Source organism: Fringilla coelebs, assembly GCF_963513975.1.
Source record: "Fringilla coelebs genome assembly, chromosome: 17".
Taxonomy (NCBI): Eukaryota; Metazoa; Chordata; class Aves; order Passeriformes; family Fringillidae; genus Fringilla; species Fringilla coelebs.
In genome coordinates this window covers 1537112-1562205 of record NC_140043.1, presented here as the reverse complement: position 1 = coordinate 1562205, position 25094 = coordinate 1537112, and the positions used below count along the sequence as shown (strand labels likewise).

Genomic DNA, 25094 nt, shown 5'->3' with positions numbered 1-25094 from the left:
CTAACACCACTGCTAAACCCCTTCATCTACGTGTTCAGAAACGCAGAGGTGAAGAACACCTTGACTGAAGCTTTACCCAGGTAGACAAACAACTGTGTCGAAAGATCTTGTCCAGGACTGTCTTCCCCAGTCTAGCAGAAAAGAAAAGCTTCAGAGATATCTCAGATTCCAAAACAGACTTCTGTTAGAAAGAGATGGAACTGTTCTCAGCTCTTAGCTAAGGTAATTAGCATTAATATAAATATTCATGCCACAATCTTCACAAACTTCACTTGCATCAACAAAAAGAATTTCACACATGAAAGTGAAAATAACCACTACAACTGTCTAGAGGCAGAAAATTTACGCAGTTCCCACCCCTGCCCCCTCTGCCACAGTCTTAACACAGCAACTGGCCACGTCCAGCACTCTGGTGTTCAGGACATGCCTTTGTTACACTTCCAGAACACAATAAATGTGTGCCAGAAACACAGCCTCAAGGGTATCTTTGAAAATAAACAAAGCTGTCTTTCTAGAAGCCATTTGTGCTGCCAGGTTGGCAGTGAGCTGTAATGACCATGACACACACCCTGACGGGCAGGGAATCTGAATCGTTTGTTCAAAGAAACGAACTGGTTTTATACACTTTTTCAAGGCACAGTGTTTCCTTCCATGGTCATTCTCACTATGTCACCTGTCACATGTTGCCACGTCAGCAACACACTTTCTAAATATCCATCCATGGGGTGATCCCGTGCTGTTCACCTGTCAGCTTCTGGCAGGCTCCTCTCTGCAGGACTCTGCCATGTGGCACCTCCTCCTCCTAAGGTGAGGCAGAGAAAAGCCTCTCTGTGCTGCCATGTGCTTCTTTGTGCTGCCATGTGCTTCTGCAGGCACCTCCCACAGCCCGCAGCTTAACTTCATCCCATCTCTTCCCACTGTGAGCCCCTGTTACCACTGGAAGTTCAGGAAAGCTCTTTCTCCCTTTCCAAGTGGACCAACTGTGCTGTTTCTTTTGCTTCTGCCTCAGGCTGCAAATACAATTGTCTCTTCAGGCTGTGAACCAAAATGATGGAAGCAGGTACCACACCGTAGTCTTGTGTGTCCTCCTCTTGGAAAGCACAGACTGTAGTTAGTGAAAGGAAAAAGAAAAGTGGAGAAATACAACAACAACAACCATAATAATAATAATATTAAAAGTAGCAATTGTAAAGGTCTGTCCTTTGATCATTCTCACCCCCAGAAGTTTCCAATTTTTTAAACACTAATCTCATTTCCCTCTTCTTTCTTTTCTCCATCTTTTCATTTCCTGCTGACTTGTAATTTTACCTCTTGGCCCCACTAGTAAGGTGCTGGGAGGAAAAATGACTGAGAGGTCTCTTCTTCATGATAGATTTATTTATTCAGCAAGAGCTGTCTTTGGACCAGGGCTGTTACAACCTACCCCCAAAGGCAATGGTAAGCCAGGTTCTCGTTACTAGATTCTTTGGAGCAGATTAGAGTGAAATGACACTGAATGACTGGTGTTTGTATAAATATGCACAACTAGGGTTTATTGTAGAAAAATGTGATTGCACAGTGTTATGGATGAGTAATGAGATAGTTGGCTCTCACAATTAAGGGGTGAACATTATAGGTATGTTAAGAGAAGTTTCATAGATGTATAGTTATGTTACTAGAATGTGTTCCCCCCAGTATTGTTATCATAGAATGACCTGGGTAGTCCGGACATTTGGGAGGGTTGGCTTGTTACTATGGTAATACTTGACCTCCAATCAGAATGTAAGAAAGTGATCTCCACCACTGGATAGCAAGGAAGGAGTCAACTAACAAGGCTCTAGGAGAGGATGGAGATATAAAAGGCAGAGCATCCATTCTGAAGATGTGACACATGGCTGGTAGTTGGGGTGTGGGGGGTTCCCAGTGCTTTTTTTCCCCAAGTAATTTTTTCTTATTTGGTCCTTTTGTTGTATTTTTTGCTAAGGTTTAACAAATCTTTAAAATTTTAAAAAGTGAGCTGTTGTTTCTCACAGTACAGGCAAGTAGGTATGCAGTTGTTTTTGTTGTTATCTACAGTAATCTGACAGGAGTAGGAAGATCTCATCACCCAAAGGCCTCAAGACAGACTTGGTCTTTTCAGATCAGAGACTGGCCATTACACATCCAAAAGCTCTCCTCCTCCATTTTAACAAAGCACCCTAGCATCTCCACAAATAATGTTTTGAGTCATCATCCCTTCGCAGTTCAGTCTCTCACAAGGGGCCTCCTGGTATCTGGGATGCAGGATGGCAAAGGAATGTTCTGCTCAATCCTGGACTTGTCTGTACTCCCAAAGCCCTTTCAGACCACAGGGCTTTTGATTAGTCCACAGACCACCTGATGTTGCCTCCGTCCCCACCAATCCTTACCCTGGGGCTCTGGGCATTATCTGCAGAGGAGAAACCCCCACTTGCAGTTCAGAAGGAGCCCCCAGCTCTGGCCATCCCAGCACCCATCTGGGACACAATCGGAAGCTGGGGCTGTTTTTAAGGCAGATTTTCCACCTCTGACAGCAATGCTAATTACTTTCTTGAATGTGTCTTGTTCTTTGTACCCAACTACCCACCTTTGGAGTCCTGCTCTTGTCGAAAAGGCAGGGCAAGACGGAAGAGCAAGATGGAAGAGGTGGCACCAGCTCTCTGACCAAAGGGCAGGTGGCCCATCTCCAAGGCAGTTCAGCACATGGTATAGTGGATTTGGGGCAAAGGGACACTCTGGCTTACAAGCAAACAGTCACATCCAGGACTGATGGGTTCTCTGGCACAACTTCCTTGGCAGGGACAGAACTGGAGGTGGCTATAGGCGAGCTTGGGCTCTCCTGAGGGCTTGGTGGGCAGGACAGTGGTGCCCAGGGTGGGGTGGCAGTCCTGCATATCCATGTCCTTCCAGGAGGTAGAGGGCTTCCACTGGTCTGAGGGTGACCCCTAGGCAGGTGTATTTGTGCCTCAAGCTGATCAAGAGCAGGGCCAGCCTGTGACCCAGTCCCTGCTGTGTGCCCTGGTACATGGTCAGGAAATAGTCTCTGTGGAGAGCTGTCCCGTGGTGCTACCAGGGCATTCCTGGCCCAGTCAGAGCTGCATCTGGGACAATGCCAGTGGAGGGGATGCCCAGCCAGAGTGCTGGTGTCCCCACAGGCAGGGGATGTGATCCCACATCAGGCAGGGTTGCGACTGTCTCAGCATCTTCCTAATCAGAGACTCCGTGTCAGAGTCCTAATCAGACTCCGTGTCTCAGCTCTGCTCCTGCTCAGCAGCACAGGGCCACAGTACTCACACTGCTGAACCCAGGACCTGCTCCTGGGGGCACTGGGGACTGATCCAGCAGGTGGGGAAGGGGGATGAGTTGGGGTGGGATGAGACATGGCACAGAGTGACCTGGGTGATCCAGGTCTGCAGTCCTTTTACCCTGAGGGGCAGCATTTGCTGGTGGATGCTGGACGCTAGATTGTGCTGCAGAGATGGCATCACAGGTGTGAAGGAGGCTCTAGGAGACCTCAAACCTGCCAAACAGGCTGGGGCTCGATCCTGACAGGAAAGTTGGGTACTAATGTCTTTACAAAAGACTTGATGGGTGAGGGTCTTTAGGAGAAATAGGTGTTAATGTCTCTACATCAAACTGCAAGTCTGTTGCAGAACCCAGACATTTGAACTTCCAGACTTTGGGGGAAAATGTCAATACATATTCAAAGGGGGATATGTGGTAGGTGGCTCAGGAAGGCTGTACCTTCCTAGTTCCTCAGCCAACGGGGAAGGGAAGAGGGTAACATGTGGCCAAGAGTTTAGGATAAAAAGGAGGCGGCATCCTTCAAAACCAGGAAACTGCACAGGGTTATGTCCCAGTGGACTCTCTCCCTTTACTGGAATTAAGTTGCAGGACTCCTCTGTTTCCTTTATGGACCATGGCTTTTCATAGAGTGGCTTTTCTGCACAATCCTCAGCTGCCACAGCACCTCCTTCTTTTTCCTTTCTGCCCCACACAGCTCCCTGCTCCACCTCTGCTCTGGGCCAGCTGGGGTTGCCTCCCTCTGTGCCAGCTCCTACAGACACGTGCACTGGCTGCTGCTGCTGCTGCTGCTCCCTTTTGGGTTCTAGAACACTCTAGGTTCCAGTGGGAGCCCAGAGCTTCAGAGAAGCTGGCCTTTAATTTGTGACAAGTCTTGCCACAGCATACAAAGCGTCTCAAGTTGACACTAACTTTGGTACCTAATGACAGTCCCTTGAAGGTGGCCCTGGTAGCTCATCCCTTCCTCTTCCACACTGCAATGATGTCAGCTTTGCCTGTTCTTGGTTTAGTTACTCTTCTTTCAAAGATTCCCAGAGAATTTTTTTCATTCATCCACTATGCGCACAGTAATTCCTGGAGGGCTGCAGAAATGCAACAGCAGCAGCAGTAGTCTCCTCTGGGGATTTTAGAGGGAACACCCTCTCAGACAGCTGCTCTGAGCCTTCCTGCAGCCTGGTTTTACTCCTAAAAATGACACAACTGAAAAGCTCCAATGATCAGGAACCTAGCTGAGCAGTGATCAAAAAAAGCAACACTCTTTTTCCCACTGAAGCCTAAAGTGATGTTTGTTGGAAAAATAGCATCCCAATAAGTTGTCTTGTGACAAACACAAAAGTTTTGGTACAAAGGAAGAAGGTTTTGATTAACCAAATAAAAATGTTAACCAGCAATGAGAGCAGACACCGCTCTGCCTTCTTGGGGCAGGAAGCCAGAATGTCCCTCTGCTCTGTAAAGGACATCCTTCTCACCAAAATGAAGAGCTCTGGAATGCACCACAAGGCAGTCAGTGCTCACCAGGCTGACAGCAGTTCAGCCTGGACAGCTCAGCTCAGATGAGTGCATGCACTACTTCAGTGCTCCCAAGAAGCATATGGACCCCACTTGCCTCTCAGGAAATATCTATAGATGCCAAATAGCATCCTCTTTGGGGAAAAAAAAAATAAAATGTTGAGATACAGGCAATGGGATACAGGCAATGGGAGGTTCTTAAGCTTCTGGAACAACAACTTGCATTTTATTATCCAGAACCACTGTAGAGTGCAAGCAGAGACAGGAGGCAAAGTGAATGTGGAGCCCCATAAACCCTGCTCCATCCTGATGGAACTGCTGTGGTGCCATGTCCAGGCTGGCACTCCAGGTAAACACGTAAAGAATGTCACTGACATGCAGAAGCAAATCAAGTGCAGGCCACCAGGATTGCTGGGGCTGGAAGTAAGGGATGCATGAGGGGAGGAGGAACTGGGTTTGTTCATTCTGGAGTATCAAAGGCTTTGAGGATCCTAGTTGCTGCCTTCAGAAGCACCCGCTTAATGAGAAGATGCCAAGGAGACAGTCCTGGGTCCTTAGAGGTGCATGCTGATAGGACAAGCATTGATGGGCACACAGTAGAACATAGGGAATTACAGCTGGGTACACAAGAGAAAAAAACTACCATGAGATGGCTCAGGTGCTGGAACAGGGCCCAGAGAGTCTCCATCCTTGGAGACACTAGAAGCTCAACTAGAGGAGAACCTGAGCAATCACTCCTAATGGAATCTCTTTGGAGTGGGAGGCTGCTCTGGAGACCTCTGAAGGTCCTTTGCCACCTACATTGCTCTGTGATACACTGAGCAGCAGTCATAGCACAGATTTGGCAAGAAAACTTGCAATAGACTTCAATAAAACCAAGTGGGTGACCACAGCCCTGCCCACAGCTGACACCAGGTGAAAGGAGCACCCCACAAGAAAGGGAGAGGAGGACAGAGGGTTGGTGTGCTAGAAGGTAACTGAGGACAAACCCAGCCCACCCTCCAGATTTCTCATTGTACTCCACACCTTTGTATGGGAGAGTTTTGTTTAGGTCTGTTCAGAGGATACCTTGTAGGAGTCTACTAGGTGCACAGAGCAGATGTCTTTACTCCAGCTCACCCTGAGCAACTCTGGCAGACAGTCTGTCCATTGTCCCCAGTCTGCTGGGGGCAGTCTGTGGAGTCTCCTCATGGCCTCCTTCCACAGTCCACCCAGCTTTTCCAACTGCTGGCCTGGTGGAGGACATGCAGCAGGACAAGGACAATTGGTGAGGCAGTTGGAGAAATAAGGACAAGCAGGAAGTGTATTGCTGGAAGGTTCAAAGCAGTGGCAGCGAGAAACCCGTGTGGGAAGAAAAACTGTCCAGCTTGCAGAGTTTTGGGTGCACATAGGCACAGATTTGCTCATCTCTCTGCAACTCTGACAATCCACCAGGTAGGGTCTGTGTTTCCAAACAGCTTCTTCACAAAGTAAGTGGATTAGCTTGGAAGGGATCTCTGGAGGTCTTAGCGGCAAGCCCCTTTTCTCAAAGCAGGGCCTTCATCTCTGACACGACAGCATGGCTGGGTGCCATTCCCTGGCAGAACGCAGAGGTGCTGGGCTCGCACACAGCGACCACAGCGATCCAAACCCAGCGAACAGTCCGTGCCGCCAAGAGCTCCCGTACCCCGCAGGGACACGGAGCCCGCTCTGTCGGGACACGGAGCCCGCTCTGTCGGGACACGGAGCCCGCTCTGTCGGGACACGGAGCCCGCTCTGCTCCGGGCCGCGCTTCCCGCCCGCTGCCTCAGCAGCCCCGGCGGCTGCAGGGGCCTTCCGGCCCGCAGGGGGCGCTGCACGGCGGCGCCGAGCGGCTCCAGCGCTTGGGCCGCGTTCGGCTGGGCCCGGCTCGGGCGGTAGCTCATCGCCATTTCGTGGTCAGGAGGGAGCCTTGTCTCGGCGGGGAGGGAGTGCTGTCCCCTGGACAGACTGCCACAGGTGCCCGGGGCTTTTCGCTTTTCCCGCAGCGACAGCGGGCCTTGGAGCCACTTCTGGCGGGTGATTCCCTGCTGTGGCAGGCCCGGGAGTCTTCCGGCCCTCTGCCTCCTCCCTGTGCCAGGTTGGCAAGTGAACTCCAGCTCCGAGAATCTCCATGTATGAGGTCACCTGGGGGGTTTCTGCCCTGTGCAGAATGTGGCCAACTTGGTAAGGCTCGTGGAGGGACGCTCTGCCAGGAAGGAGTCACCATTTGCTGCCAGGACGTGCCTGCAATGAAAGCGGACCGCTCTCTGCCAGAGCTGTGGTTTGTGCCTCAGTCACCAGCTCAGGGCCTCAGCTTGAGGACCTGATAGGTTACATCATCCCTAACTGGAATGTGAGTGGAATCAAATCTGCTCACAGCTTCTCCAGTGTTCCTGCAACTGGGCTCAGGAAGGCCATGTCCCTGCATAACCCTGAAGTACATCTTTGCAGGTGGAGGTGCATGGCAATGCTTGAGGGGTTCCTCCTGTGTTTTAATTTGTGCTTTCCAAGGAAAATGGCCAGTTCTGCTTTGACCACGATGTGAATCCAAAAGAAATTGATGAAAATCTGCCCTTTTCCTTTCCCGGAGAACATCTGGCCACAAGGCACAGGAAGGGTGACTATCAGTCTCAAGAATGCGTCATGAGGTAACTGTGCATGTGGTGTGGCCACATGGTAGAGGCAGTCCTGAAGCTTGAGAGCCTGTGAGGCTGTTCCGGTGCTCCAGAATGACTGACATGGACACAAGGATGAATTAAAGCAAAGTTGTAGGTGCTATGAGTATCCAAAACAAAAGCATGCAGCCTCCTGAGCAGCGCTGCCCTTTCTTCAGGGATGTTCCAGGGGCAGATTTCTGGAAGAGCAGCTGGATTTGCCAATTAACCCGGTGGTTTTCTAGACCAGATCCACTCCTCAGCCTGCTTGCTGGGCTCCTGCTGCTCACAAAATTTTAGTGCTTCTGCAGAGTCACCATTCCTGATGGCTGTACTGGACCAGGCATAGGCATGTTTTGTCTCAATCATTCTGCTTTACAGCAGGAAAGATATGACTGTAGGAGCGGGTCCCATGGAGGTTGAGCAGTGCATTCTTAGCCAATTTGCTGCTCCCCCCTGAGTTTCATGCTCAGTTCCCTCCTCCAATGCACTTCCTGCAGGAGGGCTGACATGGCTGACTGTGCATGCATGAACAAAACAGCACAAAGAGTCGAGTTTACAAAAAGGCTTGTACCAGGTTAACTAGAAAATAAAGTGGATTGGGCCCACTCATTCTCTTTTCCCTCCCTTTCTTTTTCACTTTCTTTGTCTCACAACCCCAGCTCTGGACTGCCCATGCAGCAAAATCAAGATGGGATCTACATACTGATTATAATCTTTGTTCTCTTTCTCCCTCTTCTGTGTTTATTCCTCTTCTGGGCAAAGCACACTTACCATTTTCCACCCCATACTCTGTACTGAACTTCATTGTGCAAGTGGGAAGTTTATGGAAGTGTGTTGTGGCTTGTTAGGCAGCACCCTGTGGAAGTGTGTTATATGAATTTACAGGCTTGTTGGCCAACATCTTTTGAGTCTAAGCAGTGGGCTGGTTCCCAGAGTTACGGTGACTGCACAATGAAACATAGGAGTTCCTGACATGTGTCCAGTGGCTTTGTTCAGCCTGGTGAGAATTTATGCTGAACATCATTCCCCTGACCAGTGGGTGGTCACAACAGCAGCACAGGCCCAGGCTACCATCTTTGGCTAGGGGACAAGAAAGCTCCCAAATCCCAGTTTCCTTTGCAGAATCTCTTGTGTCAGCAGCATGCCATGTCTCCAGGACTCACTCCATGAGTTGCTGCTCTGTGTAACTGCCCTTCTTTGTTACTGTTGACAACCTTTAACAGCCTGGGACACGGCTGGCCTCATCCTGCTGCTGGCCAACATCTGCAGAGGCTCTGTGGTGTGACTGCTCCTGAGGCTTGCCCTCTGTAGAAATTGCTGGAATTCCTGCCTTGTGTCTAGGCTGGACTACAAATGAGAGCCAGGACAGCAATTTCCTTGGACTGAGCCAGGAGAAGCCCAGACTCAGTTGCACCAGACTCAGCTCCAGTGGGAAGGAGAAATTCACTGGGGCCCAAGGCCATCTAAAATTAGCTCCTTCCTTTACCAAAACCAGGGAAATTAGCTTTACTGGGAGATGGGGGGAGTTCAAGGAGGAATCCTCAAATTTTTAAGCTGGTCCTGCACTCCCTTTGCTGAGCCATACAATGATGTGGATGTGGTGTGGAGGCTGCAGGCCAGGGTGCACAGGCTGCAGCCCTGCCAGTCTCTGTGGGGTGCTCGGGGTGGAGCTGGGCCCTGCTCTGCCACCTGGGAGTAACAAGCACACACGTGCTGTGGTTTGTTCACCTGACTTTGCAGTAAATGATTCACCCAGTGCCATACACACTTCCTGCTGCAGACACCCAAACCTTCCCAGCCTTTGTCACAGGCAGAGTTCAGTCACATCTGTTGCACACAATGGGAAGGAAATCTGAAGCATGCGGGAATTTTTTCTCTTGTCAAGCTGCTTTGGTCCCTTCATCTCATTTCCAAAGAGATGATAATACCAGCCCCCAGTTTTCCTTGGATATGGAAAAAAAAGAAACTGGCTTTTCCAGAAATGCCTCAACACCATGAACTTTCCTCTCCCCAGCGTGCCAGCCCACAGCTCCTGCCAAGCCCCCATGCATGCTGGGAAGGGGGTCCCTTCTCTGAGTACTGCTCCTCCTGCTCTTGGTAAACCCAGCTCCTGCTGATTCATCATTTACCTGACCTTCACCTGGAGTGCAGTGATAGGCACCAGTCAGGTACTACTCTTTGCAGAGTAATTCCTGGGTACTTCCCATAATTTAAAGGGACATGTTACCACCAGGGCAGTAAAACCAGGTGCAATGATCACAAGGGCATGGGGAAATGCCTAGGGACTAAGGGAAAACAGGAAATGGTAGGAATTTCCTCCTACCATCAGTAGGAGGAAAGTACCACCCTCTTACAAGGAACCTCTGTGCCTTGTGATACCTTTGGGGTGGTTTTTTTTTGTGTCCTTAAGTCTTGGGGCTTTCTGTATTTTCCTATAGACAAGGCTGGTTATTTACTGCCAGAAGCAAGGCACAACTCCTTGCTGAGCATGGAGGTTGTCTAGTCCCTGGCTCAAGCAGGGTCACCCAGACAAGGCTGCCCAGGACCTTCAGAGTGCTCTGTGACTCTTGGAAAAGACCTTGAGGAGGCTGCAGCTGTGGCTGAGGACCCAGAGCAGGAGATGGCTCCTGTGAGCTGCAGGACCTGCAGATGTGCAGAGCCTGACAACCTTTGTCATCCCTACAGCCCAGCCTCACACTGAAAATAGCTAATGGAGCCAGCTCTGCTTCTGCAATGGGAATCTGGCAAGAGAGAAGAAAAGTCTGCCCCTGTAGTCCCTTCCCCTTATAAAATTTGACAATATATCCTAGAGGGATGACTCTTTCCTTGAAGAAGTCTGGGCAGATGCTACATGATGACAACCAGCACAGCCTTCCCAGAGCCTGGGACCAGGCCATGATGGCCTGTGCACCCATGGGCACCAGTGCCACCCCAACCTGAACCAGTTCTCTCCCTAGAGCCAGGACTGTTTGGTGCAGGTGAGTTAGCCCACCACCCTGGCCGCTGGCCCCACAGGGTAGCCAGGGAGCAGGCAAATGCCATGAAAGCAGCAAAAGAGCCTTACTCTCTCCACATCCCAGTGTTCCCTTCTCCACCAGGCTGATGGAAAGCCTGAGTAGCCTGATGCAGCAGGCTGGGGCACTTCTGGCTGCTGTGTGATAAGGGTCCCAAGTCACACAAGTGTGATAGGGTAGCACTAGTGTGGAGTCTTGGTGCCAAAGGATGGGATCCCGATGGGACAAAGATGTCACATGGGGCCACAGCTTGACCCAGGCTCTCCTAGGCAGACAGGTGGTGGCTGTGTTGGCTGCCAGTCTGGGGAGTGCCCACCAACTAGTATGGGGTAGAGGGACATGTGGATGCATGCCAGAGTCCACAGGAGCCCTCAAAGGTCTCTCTGGGTCTGCAAAGTACTTGAACTGATAATCACAACTCAGGTGTGAAATAACTGCACCATTCCTTTGCTCATTCCAACTTGAATTTTGTCTTCCCACCTTCACAAGACATTTTCTCTCATGAAGTTGTTTCCCTGTTCTGCCTTTCATGTTCAGAGCCATGGATGCCCTGCATGCTCTACTGCTCCCTTCCACTAAGCTGTAAGTTCCAGCTTAGATCAGTAAAAAGCAGTGAGGCTTGTATCCAGTGCTGCAGCAATTCCTTTTCCAGAAGGCAGAACTGTGCATCTCCTCCAAGGGTGCCTGTCCCCAGGTGACATGAGCAGGCCAGCAGCATGCATGATACACATACAATGGGGAGCCAGTGCTGCTGCTGGATGCGGTGAAGGGCAAGGCTGGACATGGGGATATCTGGGGCTGTGTCAGCACTGAGACATGGATGAGGCTCCACGTCTGGCAGCCACTCACACAGTCTGTTCATCCAGCTGCTGCCTGCAGGATGTCTCCATAAGAGGCATCACCCCAATGCCCATGCTGGCCTGGGGAGTGCAAAAGGAGAAGAAATTAGTCCTGCCATGACTCAGTTCAGGGTAGATAAAGTCTGATTTCTCCTCTTCTTCAGCCCAAGTAAGCCTAGCTCCAGTCCTGACCAGCTCAGCAGCCTTTACCAACCTCACTCCAGTATGGGACTTTCTTGTACTGGGGAGCCCCCAATGGAACATGGCACGCAGAAGAAGGGGGGGAAAGAATTGCTTCACCAGCCCATTTCTGCACTCTTGCTGACCCAGGCTGGGACCCACTCCCTGCATGGACCATGACTGCTGGCATCTTCACCAGAGATCAGTGCTCCCCCACTGCAGGCTCAGCCCTGAGTCCTTGGGAGCTTAGCCGCACGCTGGCCTTGTCTACAGCCTTGAGCCACGTCAGCGGAGCTGGGTGCAGGGTTGGCAGTGCTGCCTGTTGAGTTGGGTAGCCCAGGGCTCAGCCCCATGCCCCCACTGTCCAGCCAGACACCAACCTTGTGCCAGCAGCTGGCAGCAGGGCAGTTAGCTGCGTGATTACACAGTGGGAAGATCTGCTGCAGGGCTAGCCCTGTAAGCCACTAGCTGCTTGGGCGGTGAAGGCCAGAGCATTAGGCGTGCCTCCTTATCCCCTGTTATCTTCCAGATAAACCCAAACTGGGTTTTCTGTCTCTCACACAGTCATTCACTTGTCAGCCAAGGCTGTCCTGTGCTGCCCCATGAATCCCTCCCTGTGGGGCCCCACAGGGCTGCCAACACAGCCCAGGCACAGGGCAGCCCCAGGGTACTGGGCATGAGGGGGCACAAAGTATGCCCAGGGCAACCCCAGGGTCACTGGGACAGGAACACAGCACAGTGTGTCAGAGCCCATGGCAGGAGGGCTCTATGGATCCCTATGGGTGGGAAGCTGGTTCTCTGGGACACCCCCGAGCAGAGCCTTTCCCCAGCCTTGGCATGCCAGTCCTGCCAGCCCTCATCCAGCTTCATGAACACAGCTCCCAGGACAGGAGAAACCTTTGTGACATGTGGGGTGATGTCACGGGTAACACATGGCAGCCCTATCATAGCCATAGGGTGGACTCTGCCCTGTCTGCAGTGCATTGCTGTCAGGGAAATCCTGATAAGGTGAGTTAAGCCTACACTGCCAAGCGCCATCCATCAGGCCCCAGTGTCTCCTGGTTAGGGTTAGGGCACATGGGGATCCACAGACCACCTCCCTTGCCCCACCCCCCCAGAACCCCAGTGGGGCAGAGCAGCAGCCTGGACACAGACATGACTCCAGATTAGCCCTGGAAGAAAAAAACACACCAGAGGAACTTTCCCTTCCCTTCCCTTCCCTTCCCTTCCCTTCCCTTCCCTTCCCTTCCCTTCCCTTCCCTTCCCTTCCCTTCCCTTCCCTTCCCTTCCCTTCCCTTCCCTTCCCTTCCCTTCCCTTCCCTTCCCTTCCCTTCCCTTCCCTTCCCTTCCCTTCCCTTCCCTTCCCTTCCCTTCCCTTCCCTTCCCTTCCCTTCCCTTCCCTTCCCTTCCCTTCCCTTCCCTTCCCTTCCCTTCCCTTCCCTTCCCTTCCCTTCCCTTCCCTTCCCTTCTGGCACAGAGGTGCATCTGGACTTCAGTGGGCCAATTCTCCAGAGCAGGCCAGCATCCTTTTGGGATGCAGCAGTGATGCAGCAGGATTCCCAGACACACAGGCCACCCTAAACAACACTTCCCTGGAGCACTGGGGCTCTGGGATAGATGGAGGGGTAAGCTCTGCCCCACAGCCCAGCTACCCTCCCAAGGTATTTCCAGGGTAGAGAGATCCTGATTCCCAGGGGGATATTGTACTAGCATAAGTTGTGCCACCAGCTGGAAAGCAGCTCTGCAGGGATCCTTGGGATGCTGCTGGGCACCGGCTGAGCAGAAGCCAGGGATGTGTCCTCATGGCACCAGGCAAAGCTGGGCAGGGAGCACCAATGGGGAGGCCATGCTGCTCTAGCTGGGATCACCTGGGCAAGGCTCAGACATGCTGGGGTGAGTCCAGCAAAGTGCCGTGATGGTGGTGGAGCAACTGGAGCACCTGTACTGACTGTGTGGAGTGGCTGCAGGAGCAAGGTCTGCTGAGGCTGGAGCAGAGGAATTTTGAGGGATCCTGCTAATACACAGGCAAGGAAGGCGCAAGGAGATGAGAGGTCATCTCTTCCCAGTGATGTCCAGTACTGGAACAAAATGCAATAAGCACAAACTGGGACATGTCAGGTTCCTTTGAATATCAAGAAACACCTTTGCACTGTGAGAGTCAGACCTCAGTACAGGTCACAGGAGGAGTTGTCCTGGGGGGCTGTGGTGGCTCCATACTCAGGGATCCTCAGCTCTCAAACAGGTGTGATCCTGGGCCATGGCCAGCTTCTGCAGGGGCTGGACAGGACAGTGCTGTGTCCTGACTGCACACAGTTGACACCTGAGCAGGGACATGGCTACAGCCTGTGTGGGGCACACACATGGCTGGGTACGCACGGCACATGGGCATACACTCACACACGTGTGTACACGTGTGCTCAAGATGAGTGTGCAGGCACCTGTGCACACCTACACACACACCTGCATCCAGGGTCGTGCACGTGACAGCACACTCGTGAGTGCCCAGGGAGAGCGCGGGTGCGGTGGGGGGCATGTAGCAGGGGGTGCCCGGAAATGGCGGGTGCCCTGGACGGGGGCGGTAGCCGGGATGAGGAGCCAGGCTCGGGAACCCCGGCTGCATCCCGCCGCTCTACCCCGGGGCGGGGCGGGGCGGGGCGGGGCCTGCGCGGCGCGGGCCAATCAGCGCTGTGCTCGCCGTCGGGCGCGGGGTTAAAGCCGGGTGCGGGCGGGGCCGTGCGCGGGATGTGGGTGCGCGCGGTTCTGGCGTGTGTGGGGCTGTGCGCATGCGCGCGCGCTTGGCTCGGCGGGTCTGTGTGCGCGCGAGAGGCGGCGGGCGCGGGCGGCGCGCGGTACGTGGCGTTCCTGAGCGCCGGCACCGCCACCGGCCCCGCGCTGGTCGAGAGCGTCTGGGCTGGCCCCGGCCGCCTTCGCGCCTGCTGGGCCCGCCACGATCCGCGCCTCGCCCGCGCCTTCCGTGCCGCCTGCGCGCAACGCCCGCCTGCCGCGCCCGGGGCCGCGCTGCGCCGGACCCTGTCGGCGCTGTGGCGGCGTCGTGCCGCCTGCACCGACCCCGTGCCGCCGGGACCGCAGCGCCGCCGCCGCCGGGGCTGGACGCTGCCAGGAACGCTGTGGTGCGGCGCGGGGAACTCGGCGGGGAACTGGAGCGAGCTGGGTACGGAGCGGCGGGGGGCGGTGGGAGCACCCGGTCTCCCTCCGCAGGGCCGCGCTCATCGGCGCCTCCGCAGGGCTCTTCCACGGCCCCGACTGGTGCTGTCGGGAGCATGACCAGTGCTGGGCGCAGATCACGGCGCTGCAGTTCAATTACGGCATCCGCAACTATCGCCTGCACACCGTGTCCCACTGTGATTGCGACGCCAGGTGAGCCCGGGGCGTGAGGAAACGGGAGGCTTGGGGAGCCCGCCCTTCTCACCGGTCCCCTGCCCGCAGGTTCCGGCGGTGCCTGCTCGCCATTAACGACACCGTCTCCAACATTATCGGCGTCACATTCTTCAACCTGTTGGAGGTCCCGTGCTTTGTGCTGGAAGAGAGCGAGGAGTGCGTCCAGTGGCACTGGTGGGGCGGGTGAGTTCCCGGGGGTGCCCCGGCCCGAAGCGTTTCCTGCCGAGCTGTCTCCTCGGCCACTGCTTTGGTTGATGTGCAGGACCTCACAGCACGTGGTGTCCCCAGGTGTGAGCGTTACGGAGTAGTGCCTCTGGCCAGGATGGTGCAGCAGAATCAGTACCACCCCAGCCTACCAGCAGATGAGAGGGGCAGCCCCACTGTGCAGCCCTCGGGCAAGGGAAGGAATTTCTCTAGAACAGGGCGTAAGCGGTTTCGACAGGAACCGAGGGCAAAATCTGGGCGCCACCAGGCACGGAGACCTAAGACAGCCCAGCAGCCACAGGGCCCAGGTACCCCTGCACTGGCCAGAGACAAGGCTGAACTCACAACCAGGCAGCCAGTAGTGCAGTGGGGGCTAGAGCCTGGCCGTGCAACAGCATCGACAGTGTCAGGACAGGATTTGGTTGGAGCAGAACAAGGAGCTGGAATCTCAGCACGTCCTCGATATGGCAGCCTTGGACCCAGCCCAGCCACAGCACAGTGTGGAGCTACCCCCGTACCAGCTGTGAAGGGGCGCTGGCAGCAGGGTGAGCTGATACTGTGGGCAGCATGTGCACGCTGCAGCTGGGATGGCCCGAGGCCTCAGGCTAGTGGGGTCATGTGCTGGGGGGTGCCCATTACCTCCCCACTCTCCTCAGGCCCAGGCAGGGGGTGCAGGTGCAACAAGCACCTGGGTAAGAAGTGTGAGCACCAGATTGCACCCCATGAGGTGAGGTACCAGCTGCACAACGTGGACAGCCAGACACTCTTCCACTGCAACTGCATGCGCAGGTGTGAGTCCAGGAGGAAAAGGCCACTGTGCCCATAGAGTTGGGGATCAGAGGAGGTGGGATGCTTGCCCTTGCTAGCACCTGATATGTGCTCTCCTGTGCCTCCAGGCTGGCACGGTGCCTCCACAGGGCAAGGGACTGCAGTGACATGGACGTGGCTATCCTGGCTGACCGCCTCACCATGGACTGCTTTGTGCTAGAGCTGCCTGCTGCCTGCAGCCCAGGCAGGGGTTCACAACACAGGTAAGTGGGGAAGTCAAGAGGCCAGGAGCTGGGTGTGGCAGGAAACCAGTAGTGCAAGCGTTGGTGCCTGTTCTGCTGTGCCACAACCAGGCTGCAGGGTAGGGGCAGTGGATGTTGGTGCTGCAGGGTTACAGTGATGCTCACAGCTTTGCTTTTCCAGCAGCTGCACCATGGTGACCAGGGCGGTGCTTGTACCTGCACAGCAGCTCAAAAAGACTCTAAGACGCTGGGGCCCTCTGCGTGTGAGCTCCAAGGCCAAGCATCTACACTGGAAGACACATGCCAAGGGAGGCACCCTTTGTGAGCACTGCCAGCATCTGGATGTAGAGCAGACACCAGCTTGGCCCCACACAGTGCTTTGATAACACCCTAGCAGCGCTGTCTTGGAGATGAAGGGGAGGAAGATGTGCTGTGCAGCAGCTGGGATCTGCTTGGGGTCAGGTCCTCAAGTCAAAGGATGGCTCTGAGCATGGCTGTTGGCATGACAGCATAGAGCTGGGGACCACAGCCAGAGCAGGCAGAGGGGCTGAGAAGCCTCTCAAGGAGCTGTGGCTGCCATCCATGAGTATCAAAAGCAAGGGGAAAGAAATAGGGCTCAGGAAAGAGGAAACTCATTGTCCTTCCCTGGTGTGCTCTGGGGCAGGGGGGATGGCAGGGCACCCCACCCCTAGATTGGTGACCCTTCAACTGGGGGGCCTGAGCAGTGAGGTGTAATCCCAACCCTCTTGCCCAGGCAGGGTAGGAGGGTTGAGGTCAGTACCTGAATGCAACAGAAAAAATAAAGGGTGGGTGGTCAGAGTATGGTGTATGGTACAAGAGTTGAGCCTGCTGCCCCCTCTTGCCACTGTGGCCCCCACCCCAGGGCTGATCCTGCCCCCAGCAGTGAGCACAGTACAGCTGGGGTGGGCAGGATCATTTATTTTGTCACTTGCACTATGATCAGGCTGAGGCACAGTAGTAGAGCAGGGAAGGAGCAAGCTTTGGTCTCCGATTTCCAGGGTACCCTATGGTGGTCCTTGCTCTGTGCCTATCACCATTCCTGCCAGAGCCCTGCCCTGGCCTTTTGTGCCACCTCAGGTGTGAGGCCAGCATTCCTCCCATGGGACAAGAGTCCTGCACTTGGAAGTTCATGAGAGGTTCCCCAAACCGCATAAGACCAACTTTGCCCACCCTCCCCTTTGTGGTCACCTCACAGCCCAGGGCAGGAGCTTGGGCTGGGGGCAGCAAGGAGGGGCTTCTACCTGCCAGGCACACAACAGGGGTGAGGAGTCACTGCAATAAATAAGAGAGGGAGTGTCTCAGCAGGGAAGTGGCAGAGGAAAGCACACAGCAAACGCGCTATGGGGAGGAAGAAGGGAGCCACTGCATCAGCGGCCCATGGCACAGCTATGTCTGTCCAGTTCCTGGGGGCTGTGCCCCTCCTTTGGGGAAGGGCCACAGCCTGGGGGGCTGGTGGGGCTCATTCTCCGGCAGGGATAATAGCCCTGATCTGCGCTCTCCTGCCGCCGGCCCAGGGCCTGGTCGATCGTCTCCAGGCGCAGTGCAGGCAGCAGGCCCAGGTTCCGGGGGTCAGCCCTGGTCAGGGAGCTGTCAGCAGAGACACGCCGGAGGCCACTTTGCTCCTGCAGAGTCTGGTAGAATGAGCTCCTCTCTGGGCTCTCAGCTGCCTGCCCCAGATCCTTGCTTTTGACTTCATGGTGCCCCAACTCCTCATGGGGCAGGTGGATGGTGGGGATATTCCTGGGGAGGCTGCAGCGGCTCTGGGGTGAGGGACTGCGGCTTGTACCCCTGTCCCGGCTTGATGGCCGCAGGATGAGGCCCTGGAACTTGGCCAGGCTGGGGCTTCGGCTCCGGTGACGTTTCATCTTGCCTGGGCTGGGACTACGGGATTTGGGAGCCAGGAGGACAAGCGTACTGTCATCCTCTTCTGAGCTGCTGCCTGAGCTGTCTGTAGAGCTGCTGCCCTCCTCTGACCTGGGTAGGGAAATCTGCACCCCTGCATCAGCACTGCTAGCTGACCCGCACAGGGGACTGTTGGGTACCACACCAGCTGACCTCCCCCACCCAGAGACACCCCCCCCATATCCATCCCCCCTCACCTCTTGGCTGTGCTCACCTGGAAGGGCTCAGTCACACCAGCAATGCTACTGGAGGTGTTGCTGTAGTATCCAAGGATGTACTCTCCATTCCCCTTGGGCAGTGCTTCCTCAGAGAACATCACCTGCAGCCCAGAGACACCTGATGGGCACTGGGGTTGGCACAGGGGTGTGTCCCCCCTGCCACCTCCAACCCCAGCCAAAAGCACAAATCTCTGCTGCCAATACCATGAGCCTGCCCCATACTCAGCAAAAAGCAATTATGAGGTGCCTGCCTCCCCCATCCAGGGGCACAAAGGGGTGATTTTACCCCCACTGTGGGGCAGAAGTGCCAGCAAGACAGCAGGGCTGACCCCAGCTCACCTGTGCACACAGCTGCTTCTCCAGGCAGCGCTCCCCATCATCACTCCTGGCCCAGACATAGGATACATAGTCTTTAGGGTGCCGAAACCCCACCTGAGCACAATACATAGGACAATACAAGTGAATGGGACAATGTGTGCCCCGCTCGACACAGTCGCTCTTCAGTCTCCTGTTGCTCAGCCCGCTCTGCTCACACAGGGTGACCCAAAGCTGCCTTGCACCCCCCTGCAGGTATGCCCTGGGGCCCTGTGGAGCCCACAGAGCAGGGGAAGGAGGAACTGCTGGACCAGAGCCTCCTGAAGCAGGACCACATCATGACGCCAGGGGAAGGGAGGGCACAGCTCCGTGCCCTCACCATGTTCACTGGTGGGGGGTAGCTCAGAAGGGACCCCGCAGTGCTGTGCAGTGCTCCCCACTCCCTCCAGCCCCAGCAGCCCCCAAGCCCCTACCCGGTAGAGTCCTATCCAGTCCCAGGAGCTCCGGTGGAAGCCAACAGCCATCTTGTACCTGACAACTGCTTGCTCAGGCCTGCTCCACTCGTCAGCCACATAAATCTCAACCAGAGGCTTGTCCACCTTGGAAGCAAACTGCCAGAGAAAGGGCATGGCAAAGAGCTGCCTCTGCTGCCCAGGGACCCCATGCATATACCCACAGCAGCCCCCAGTAAGAGGCAAGGCAGCTGAACTCGCCAAACCGAAGTAACTTCCCCACACACAAGGCTGGACATTCCACTGCTGCACCTCCTGCCTGTGTTCCCAGCAGCTCTGGACAGTGCTCACCTGCACAGCAAAGATGGCAGCTACTGGCTTGTGGTCGCTGACAGTGTATTCCATGTGACTGCAGTAGCACAGTTGGCTCACTGACAGCACACCCTGGCTGGGCCGGTGCCCACCTGTGCCCAACCCCTTGCTGGGAGGTTTTATCTTCCACAGGATGCGGTCAGTCCAGGCAGGTTTTCGCTTCTTGGCACTGCAGGGCACAGAGGGGCATCTCTTGCCTGGCAGGCACAGTGGGCTCTGACCCAAACTGCCTCCCCCCGGCACTATGGCACATGTGGGCAGAGGATGCAGCTCATCCTGTCACTCAGCACAGCTGCAGGGACAGACCTGTGCTGGCAGCAGCACTGCCATCACATCACAGTCCAGCCTCTGCCCCACCAGCATGGCTGCTCTCTCCACCCATCCACACCAGCACCTACACTGGCTCTGAGCCCCACAGCTCCTGCATCTCTCAGCCCCACCTCATGCCCAGCTCTGCTCTCCTACCTGCTGTCATACTTGTTGGTGCCCACATCAAACTTGAAAGTGGGTGGGAAGTTCAGGGGTCCCTCCTGGAAGCCTCTGAGAACAGGCCACGTGCTTTTGGCAATGTTCAGCTGTGAAGAAGAGAGCGCATCAAGGAGCACAGCAACCCCCATAGCCAGACCCCTCTGCAAATCCTGCCAAAATCTCCCCACCCTCACACAGTGACATCCCAGTCCCATTCCTGCCAGCTCCCACAGCTCTCAGGGTTTGTCCATCTATGCCAGCAGCTAGTCTGTAGACTCAAATGCCTCAGCTCTTCTTCATACACTCATGAGGGAAGTGCGCCCAGCTCCATCCAGACTGACCTGGGATTCTGCTGTCCCTTTCTCCCCCAGAGACATGAGAGCCAGGGCCCTTTGTGTCCTACGGGTTGCAAGAGGACATCCCTGTCCCACAGCTGCATGGGCAGTTCTGGGGAGAGTCGATCACTGCTAGGGGTCCAGTGTAGGCTGGCAGCACACCCATCCCTCACCTGATCCTTCTCCCAGAGCTGGCTCAGGACATTGCTGTCAATGGCATACTTCACAAAACAGATGTCCAGGCTCTCAATGCGGAAATTGAGGTCCCCAAACCAGAACACGAGGCTGTGGATGGTAGCAAGGGCAACGGGCTGAAAGGGCTGAGGCTACCAGAGCCAGGGACAGCAGGGGCAAGATGTCCCCAGCCTGGGGGTAGCCTTAGCCCACAGCACAGGTGCTCTTGGGAACACTGGCACAAGTCACTGCTCAGCCAGCAGCCTGGCTAGCTGCCAGGATTCTGTAGGTAGGACCAAGCACCATTAGCCAAATGAGCCAGACTTCCCCAAGCTGAAACCAAGGGTGGAAATTTCCACAGTGAGACACCCATTGAATTCAGATCACAAAGCCAGGACACAGAAACAGAGCTGGGCCCTCTGACTGGTCCCAAACCCCAACAGTACTAGTAAAGCAGTAATTGTACCAGCCCTGGATGTGGTGAGACCAAGATCCCTCTATAAACACCTACCCCACCATGCTGAGTCCATGCTGGGCCAGCTCTGCAGGCAAGACCTAATCTCCAAGCTGTGCTGAGATTCAGGGGAGACCCCAGACCCTACATGGAGGTGGTCAAGGACTGGGACTGGCACTAGAGCCCAGACTAGGAAGCAAAGTGGTGGGGTACGCACTCATGGTCCAGGATGCCGTTGGCCACGGGCCCCTCAAACTGCTGCATGTGCAGTATGGTGGCAAAGTCCTCCTTGCGCTGCTCCGCCTTTTCCAGGTGCGCTGGCAGGTGGCAGTTCAGGAAGCAGACCATGTGGCCGAAGATGGAGAGACGAACACTCACCCCACCCTTGTTGCCCTGCACCAAGAGGATCCTATGACTCCTTGGGAAGCCAGCCCCTTGCAATCTCCCCCCAGGGCCACACTCACCCAGTATCCCCCCAGCCCTGTCCTGGTGCAGTCTGTCTGGATGTCCTGAAGGAAGGGTAGGTGGTAGTACTTGGCAAACACCAGCAGGATCACACCTTGCATCCGCACTGTGCTGACCTGGAATTGGGAGTAGGATGGTAGAGAGCCTGGTGACAAGGGGACAACTCCCCCCACTCCAGGCCATGAGGCATCACCTTTACCCTTTGTGTGCCCCTCCATCCTGCAGGTGATTAACAGCAATTTGGTTCAAGGATCTGTGCATACCCTCCTGAGCACTGACAGCCAAACCTGAACCTCAGTGATGCTGGGTGTACATATGCTCCGAGGCAAATGCCTGGGGGAGCTGAACCTGTCTGGGGAAGCTGAGCCTGCCCTGAGTCTCGCCAGTTCCCACACTTACCAGTCCTCACCCTGGTTCAATGCAGGGGACAACATAAAGTCCCCCCAAAGCACCAGAGGGGAAGCATGAGTGCAGGAAAGGCAGCTGGGTGGCACAAGCCAAACAACTTGCTGGGTGAGATGTAGAAGCGGTCCCTGCGGCCTGGGGGGCTGCAGGCTGTCCCTCCAGCCAGCTCTCCCACTGCACCTCCCTCCCAGCTTTCTATTCCTGTGTCCCACCTGCCTGGCAGGCAGAGAGAACACCAGCAGCCAACTCCTTCACGACTCCTTACCAGGATGAAGTGGAAGGGGCTCAGCACATCCATGAAGAGTTCACTCCACTGATCTGTGAAGAGGGCATCCTTCAAGCGTTTGTTTATCTTGGAGTTTACCTCCTGCAGCCTGAGAGGAAACGTACAGCTCCTTCAGCCACACCAAGAAACCATCTGCATCCCAGTTAGTGAGAACTTGGGAGAACATTGTCAAAGTACAATGCTGGGCAGCAGGACAGGGTGGGAAGGACAGTTCAAGGGAAGACACTGATTTTGGAGCACAAACCAGCCATGTCCTTGCTCCAGTGATTCTGCACCATGTGGTGGCAGGAGGCACAAGTGGCTCTGAATCCAGGAAGCTTTAGCCCTTTCTAAAGCAGAAGCAGTTAAGCTGCACAGGGTTGAGCAGAAGCCTAAAGCCCATCTCGGTGTGCAAGAGGGGCTTTATGGGGCCTTTCAGTCTCTACAGAGAAGTCATGTCCCAACAGCACAAGGTGTCCGGATTTATTTGAGCTGTGTAGCTCAGAGCAGCAACAACCAGAAAGCTAATAGTCCCAGCTTGGCAATTAATGAAGAGAAGGAAAAATGTCCGCAGAGAACAGAACAATCAGGAAATGTCTTGTCCAAAAATATCGAGCACTTAGAGCACAAAGACACAGGTCAGAGGAAGGACACAGCTAGGCAGAGATGCCAGGAAGTGAGCAGTAGCAGGACACCCCACCCTGGCCAGAACATGGTCCCAGCAGGTCCCTTACTATCAGCTACACCCCTCACCCCATCCATCCAGCTCAGGTTGACCTCTGCCACCCACACAGACCCATTCCACTGGCCTGTAAGGTTGAGGGGACTGAGGGGTGGCTCCAACATAGCTCCAGCAGTGTCAGCCTTGACACCACTATGCCCCTGCAGCTGGGAGTTTGGGGGCAGTCCTGGAGGCAGATCCAGCTTTTCCACCTCATACCTATAGGCAGAGACTGCTTCCTGCTCCCTGTGCAAAGACAGCACATCCCTGGCCTTAGCATGAATTCATACACCACTGCAGTCCTCAAGGGACAGCCACCCTCACCTCACCAGCCGCACCACAGTGCTGTGGTACTGCCCTGTCAGCAGGTCTGTGTACCAGGGGCATGGAGCCAATCCAGGTTCGGAAGAACAAGAGATCTATGCCCTTGACACCTGCATACCACATGCAAAAGCACAGAGGAGGAAAATGCTCCCAGAGGACTTGGCCAGGTGAGTCAAATGCCTTGACAGACGTGACCCAAGGACTGCCACAGCTCACAGCAAGAGCAGAGCTAACTTGGTCCAGAATAGCCAACCTCAGGCTCGATGAGTATTCAAGTCTAATCAGTACTCAAGGGTTTCAGTTTCTCTCAGCACTCCCATTTTACCAGGAGCTGATTCTCCATCACCTTTTTTGACATGCTATCATTTGTGACACACACCCCTCCCTGATCCCCATGCCCCAGGGGAGGCTGGGGCTGCAGCTCTTCCATTCCTTGTCCCTCAGGGCTTTGGGGATTCCCGAAAAGGGGAATTGTCAGAGGGGGGAGGGGAAGGAAAAAGAGGAGCTGCACCTCATCTTCTTACCCAATGGCGATCATGTCCACATCGTTTGTCTCGCCCGTGTTGAGGTGCAGCAGGGACGTCACATCATTTGGGGGCATAGCTGTACCTACGTTCCAAGTGACCACTGTGATGCTTGGGAGGACAAAGGAAGAACAGGCTAACATGAAAGCTCGGAGGGGTTCCTTGAAACCCTGTTCACCCCCAGATCCACCAAGGAAGCTTTTTGCTGGCAACAGAAGTAGCCAAGGCTGAAGCTTAGTCATGGCATATACACCAAGTCCTTAACTCTTATATGAGAAAGACAGATCCTTGCCTTCAAGACCCCCCAGGATCTGCACCTGAAATTCTAGAAACCAACACAAAGAGCCCTCGACTTCATCACCACCAGCTGACACAGGCAGACTGTGAGACAGGGTGTCTCTGGAAAACTGCTTCCCCCCCTTCCCCAGGAAGGCTCAGGCTCCTTGGGAAAAGGACCCGGATCTCCATTCCCAGCCCCTGCCAGCCACAAAGGCCAGGGCAGCGCACGTGACAGCAGTGCTGCAACCCCCCAGCGGTGTCCTTCACCAATGCAAAGCCACATCTGTCACAACACATTAATGCCACTGCGCAACGGGCACCAGCAAAGGGCCCGCAGGCTCTTTTGGAAGTGACAGGAGCCTCAGTCACAGGGGAGACGATTCAATAGGGAAGGAGAGCAGCGCCACGCTAGCCCCAGTGCTCGGCGACAGCCGGGGCAGGTAGCACTCGCTCCATAGTCGGTGTCCCTATCACGGTATCCCGCACGAACAGTGTGCGTCAGACGTCCTTCCCGCCGGGAGCTTGCCTGCAGCCCCGCATCCCAATCCTGCTGAACCCGCCACAGCGGGAAGAAGGGGCGCATTGGATACTGCGCCCACGGCACCGCGAGCCCCGTCCCCGCGGCCCCACTCACCGGAACGCGCCGTCCTCCGGGGCTCGTCCCGGGCAGTCCGGCAGCAGATCGCAGACGTCGCTGGGGCCGAGACGACCGAGGGGCCGGGCGAGGACGGGCAGCTCGCCCGGCTCCGTTCGGGGGGTCAGGCCCGCCCACCCGCCGGCGAGGAACTCGCTGGACACGGCCTTGGGCAACGTGGGGGCACGAGGCACGGCGGGGGCCGCCCAGGCCGCGATGTGGTCGCTGGACTCCGCTTTGGGCAGCATCTCCCGCCGCTCCGGCGGGGCCGGCGCGGGGAAGGTGACCTGGCCGGGCGCTGCAGGGGACGGGGGGCCGCCGGGGCCGGGGGACAGCAAGGCCGGCAGCGGGAGACCCTCGGACGGGGTCTGGGCCTGTGGCCGCTCCTCGGTTCCTGCGCGCCGCGGGCAGCCGTGCCCGAAGCCGTGCCCGTCCGGTCGGGAGCTCCTACGGCCGCCCGGGACGCTCCCGCCGAGGAAAGGCGCCGCCGAAACCCCAGCGTCGGGCGGGAGCCGAGCCGCGCTCCCGGGGCCGCGCGGGGGGCCGGGTCGAGACCCCGCGCCGGAGGACAAACCCCGGTCGGCGCTGCCGCGCCGGACCGGGTCCATCGGCGGGAGGAGACCGGCCCGGCCCCGGCGCGGCCCCGCGCACCTT

The 25094-nt window shown here is 55.7% G+C and overlaps 2 protein-coding genes across 2 annotated transcripts; one reads left to right on the top strand and one right to left on the bottom strand.

Moving 5' to 3' along the window:
• Nucleotides 1–14241: 14241 nt before the first annotated feature.
• Nucleotides 14242–16921, top strand: PLA2G3 (phospholipase A2 group III; the record flags this gene model as incomplete). The annotated part of the gene is made up of 7 exons (XM_084217201.1): nucleotides 14242–14671; nucleotides 14745–14877; nucleotides 14947–15081; nucleotides 15187–15647; nucleotides 15759–15891; nucleotides 15999–16133; nucleotides 16297–16921. 7 exons carry the CDS (start codon nucleotides 14242–14244, stop codon nucleotides 16493–16495), a joined length of 1626 nt encoding a protein of 541 aa, XP_084073327.1. The 3' UTR covers nucleotides 16496–16921.
• A 95-nt stretch (nucleotides 16922–17016) lies between these two features.
• INPP5J (inositol polyphosphate-5-phosphatase J) lies at nucleotides 17017–25094 on the bottom strand. Its single transcript, XM_084217200.1, has 12 exons — nucleotides 24441–25094; nucleotides 23528–23638; nucleotides 21959–22067; nucleotides 21288–21404; nucleotides 21041–21216; nucleotides 20369–20480; nucleotides 19858–19967; nucleotides 19372–19561; nucleotides 19042–19179; nucleotides 18593–18685; nucleotides 18250–18354; nucleotides 17017–18121 (listed from the first exon to the last, which is right to left on the bottom strand). The coding sequence occupies exons 1-12, from the start codon at nucleotides 25046–25048 to the stop codon at nucleotides 17501–17503; spliced, it is 2490 nt and encodes an 829-aa protein (XP_084073326.1). The 5' UTR covers nucleotides 25049–25094; the 3' UTR covers nucleotides 17017–17500.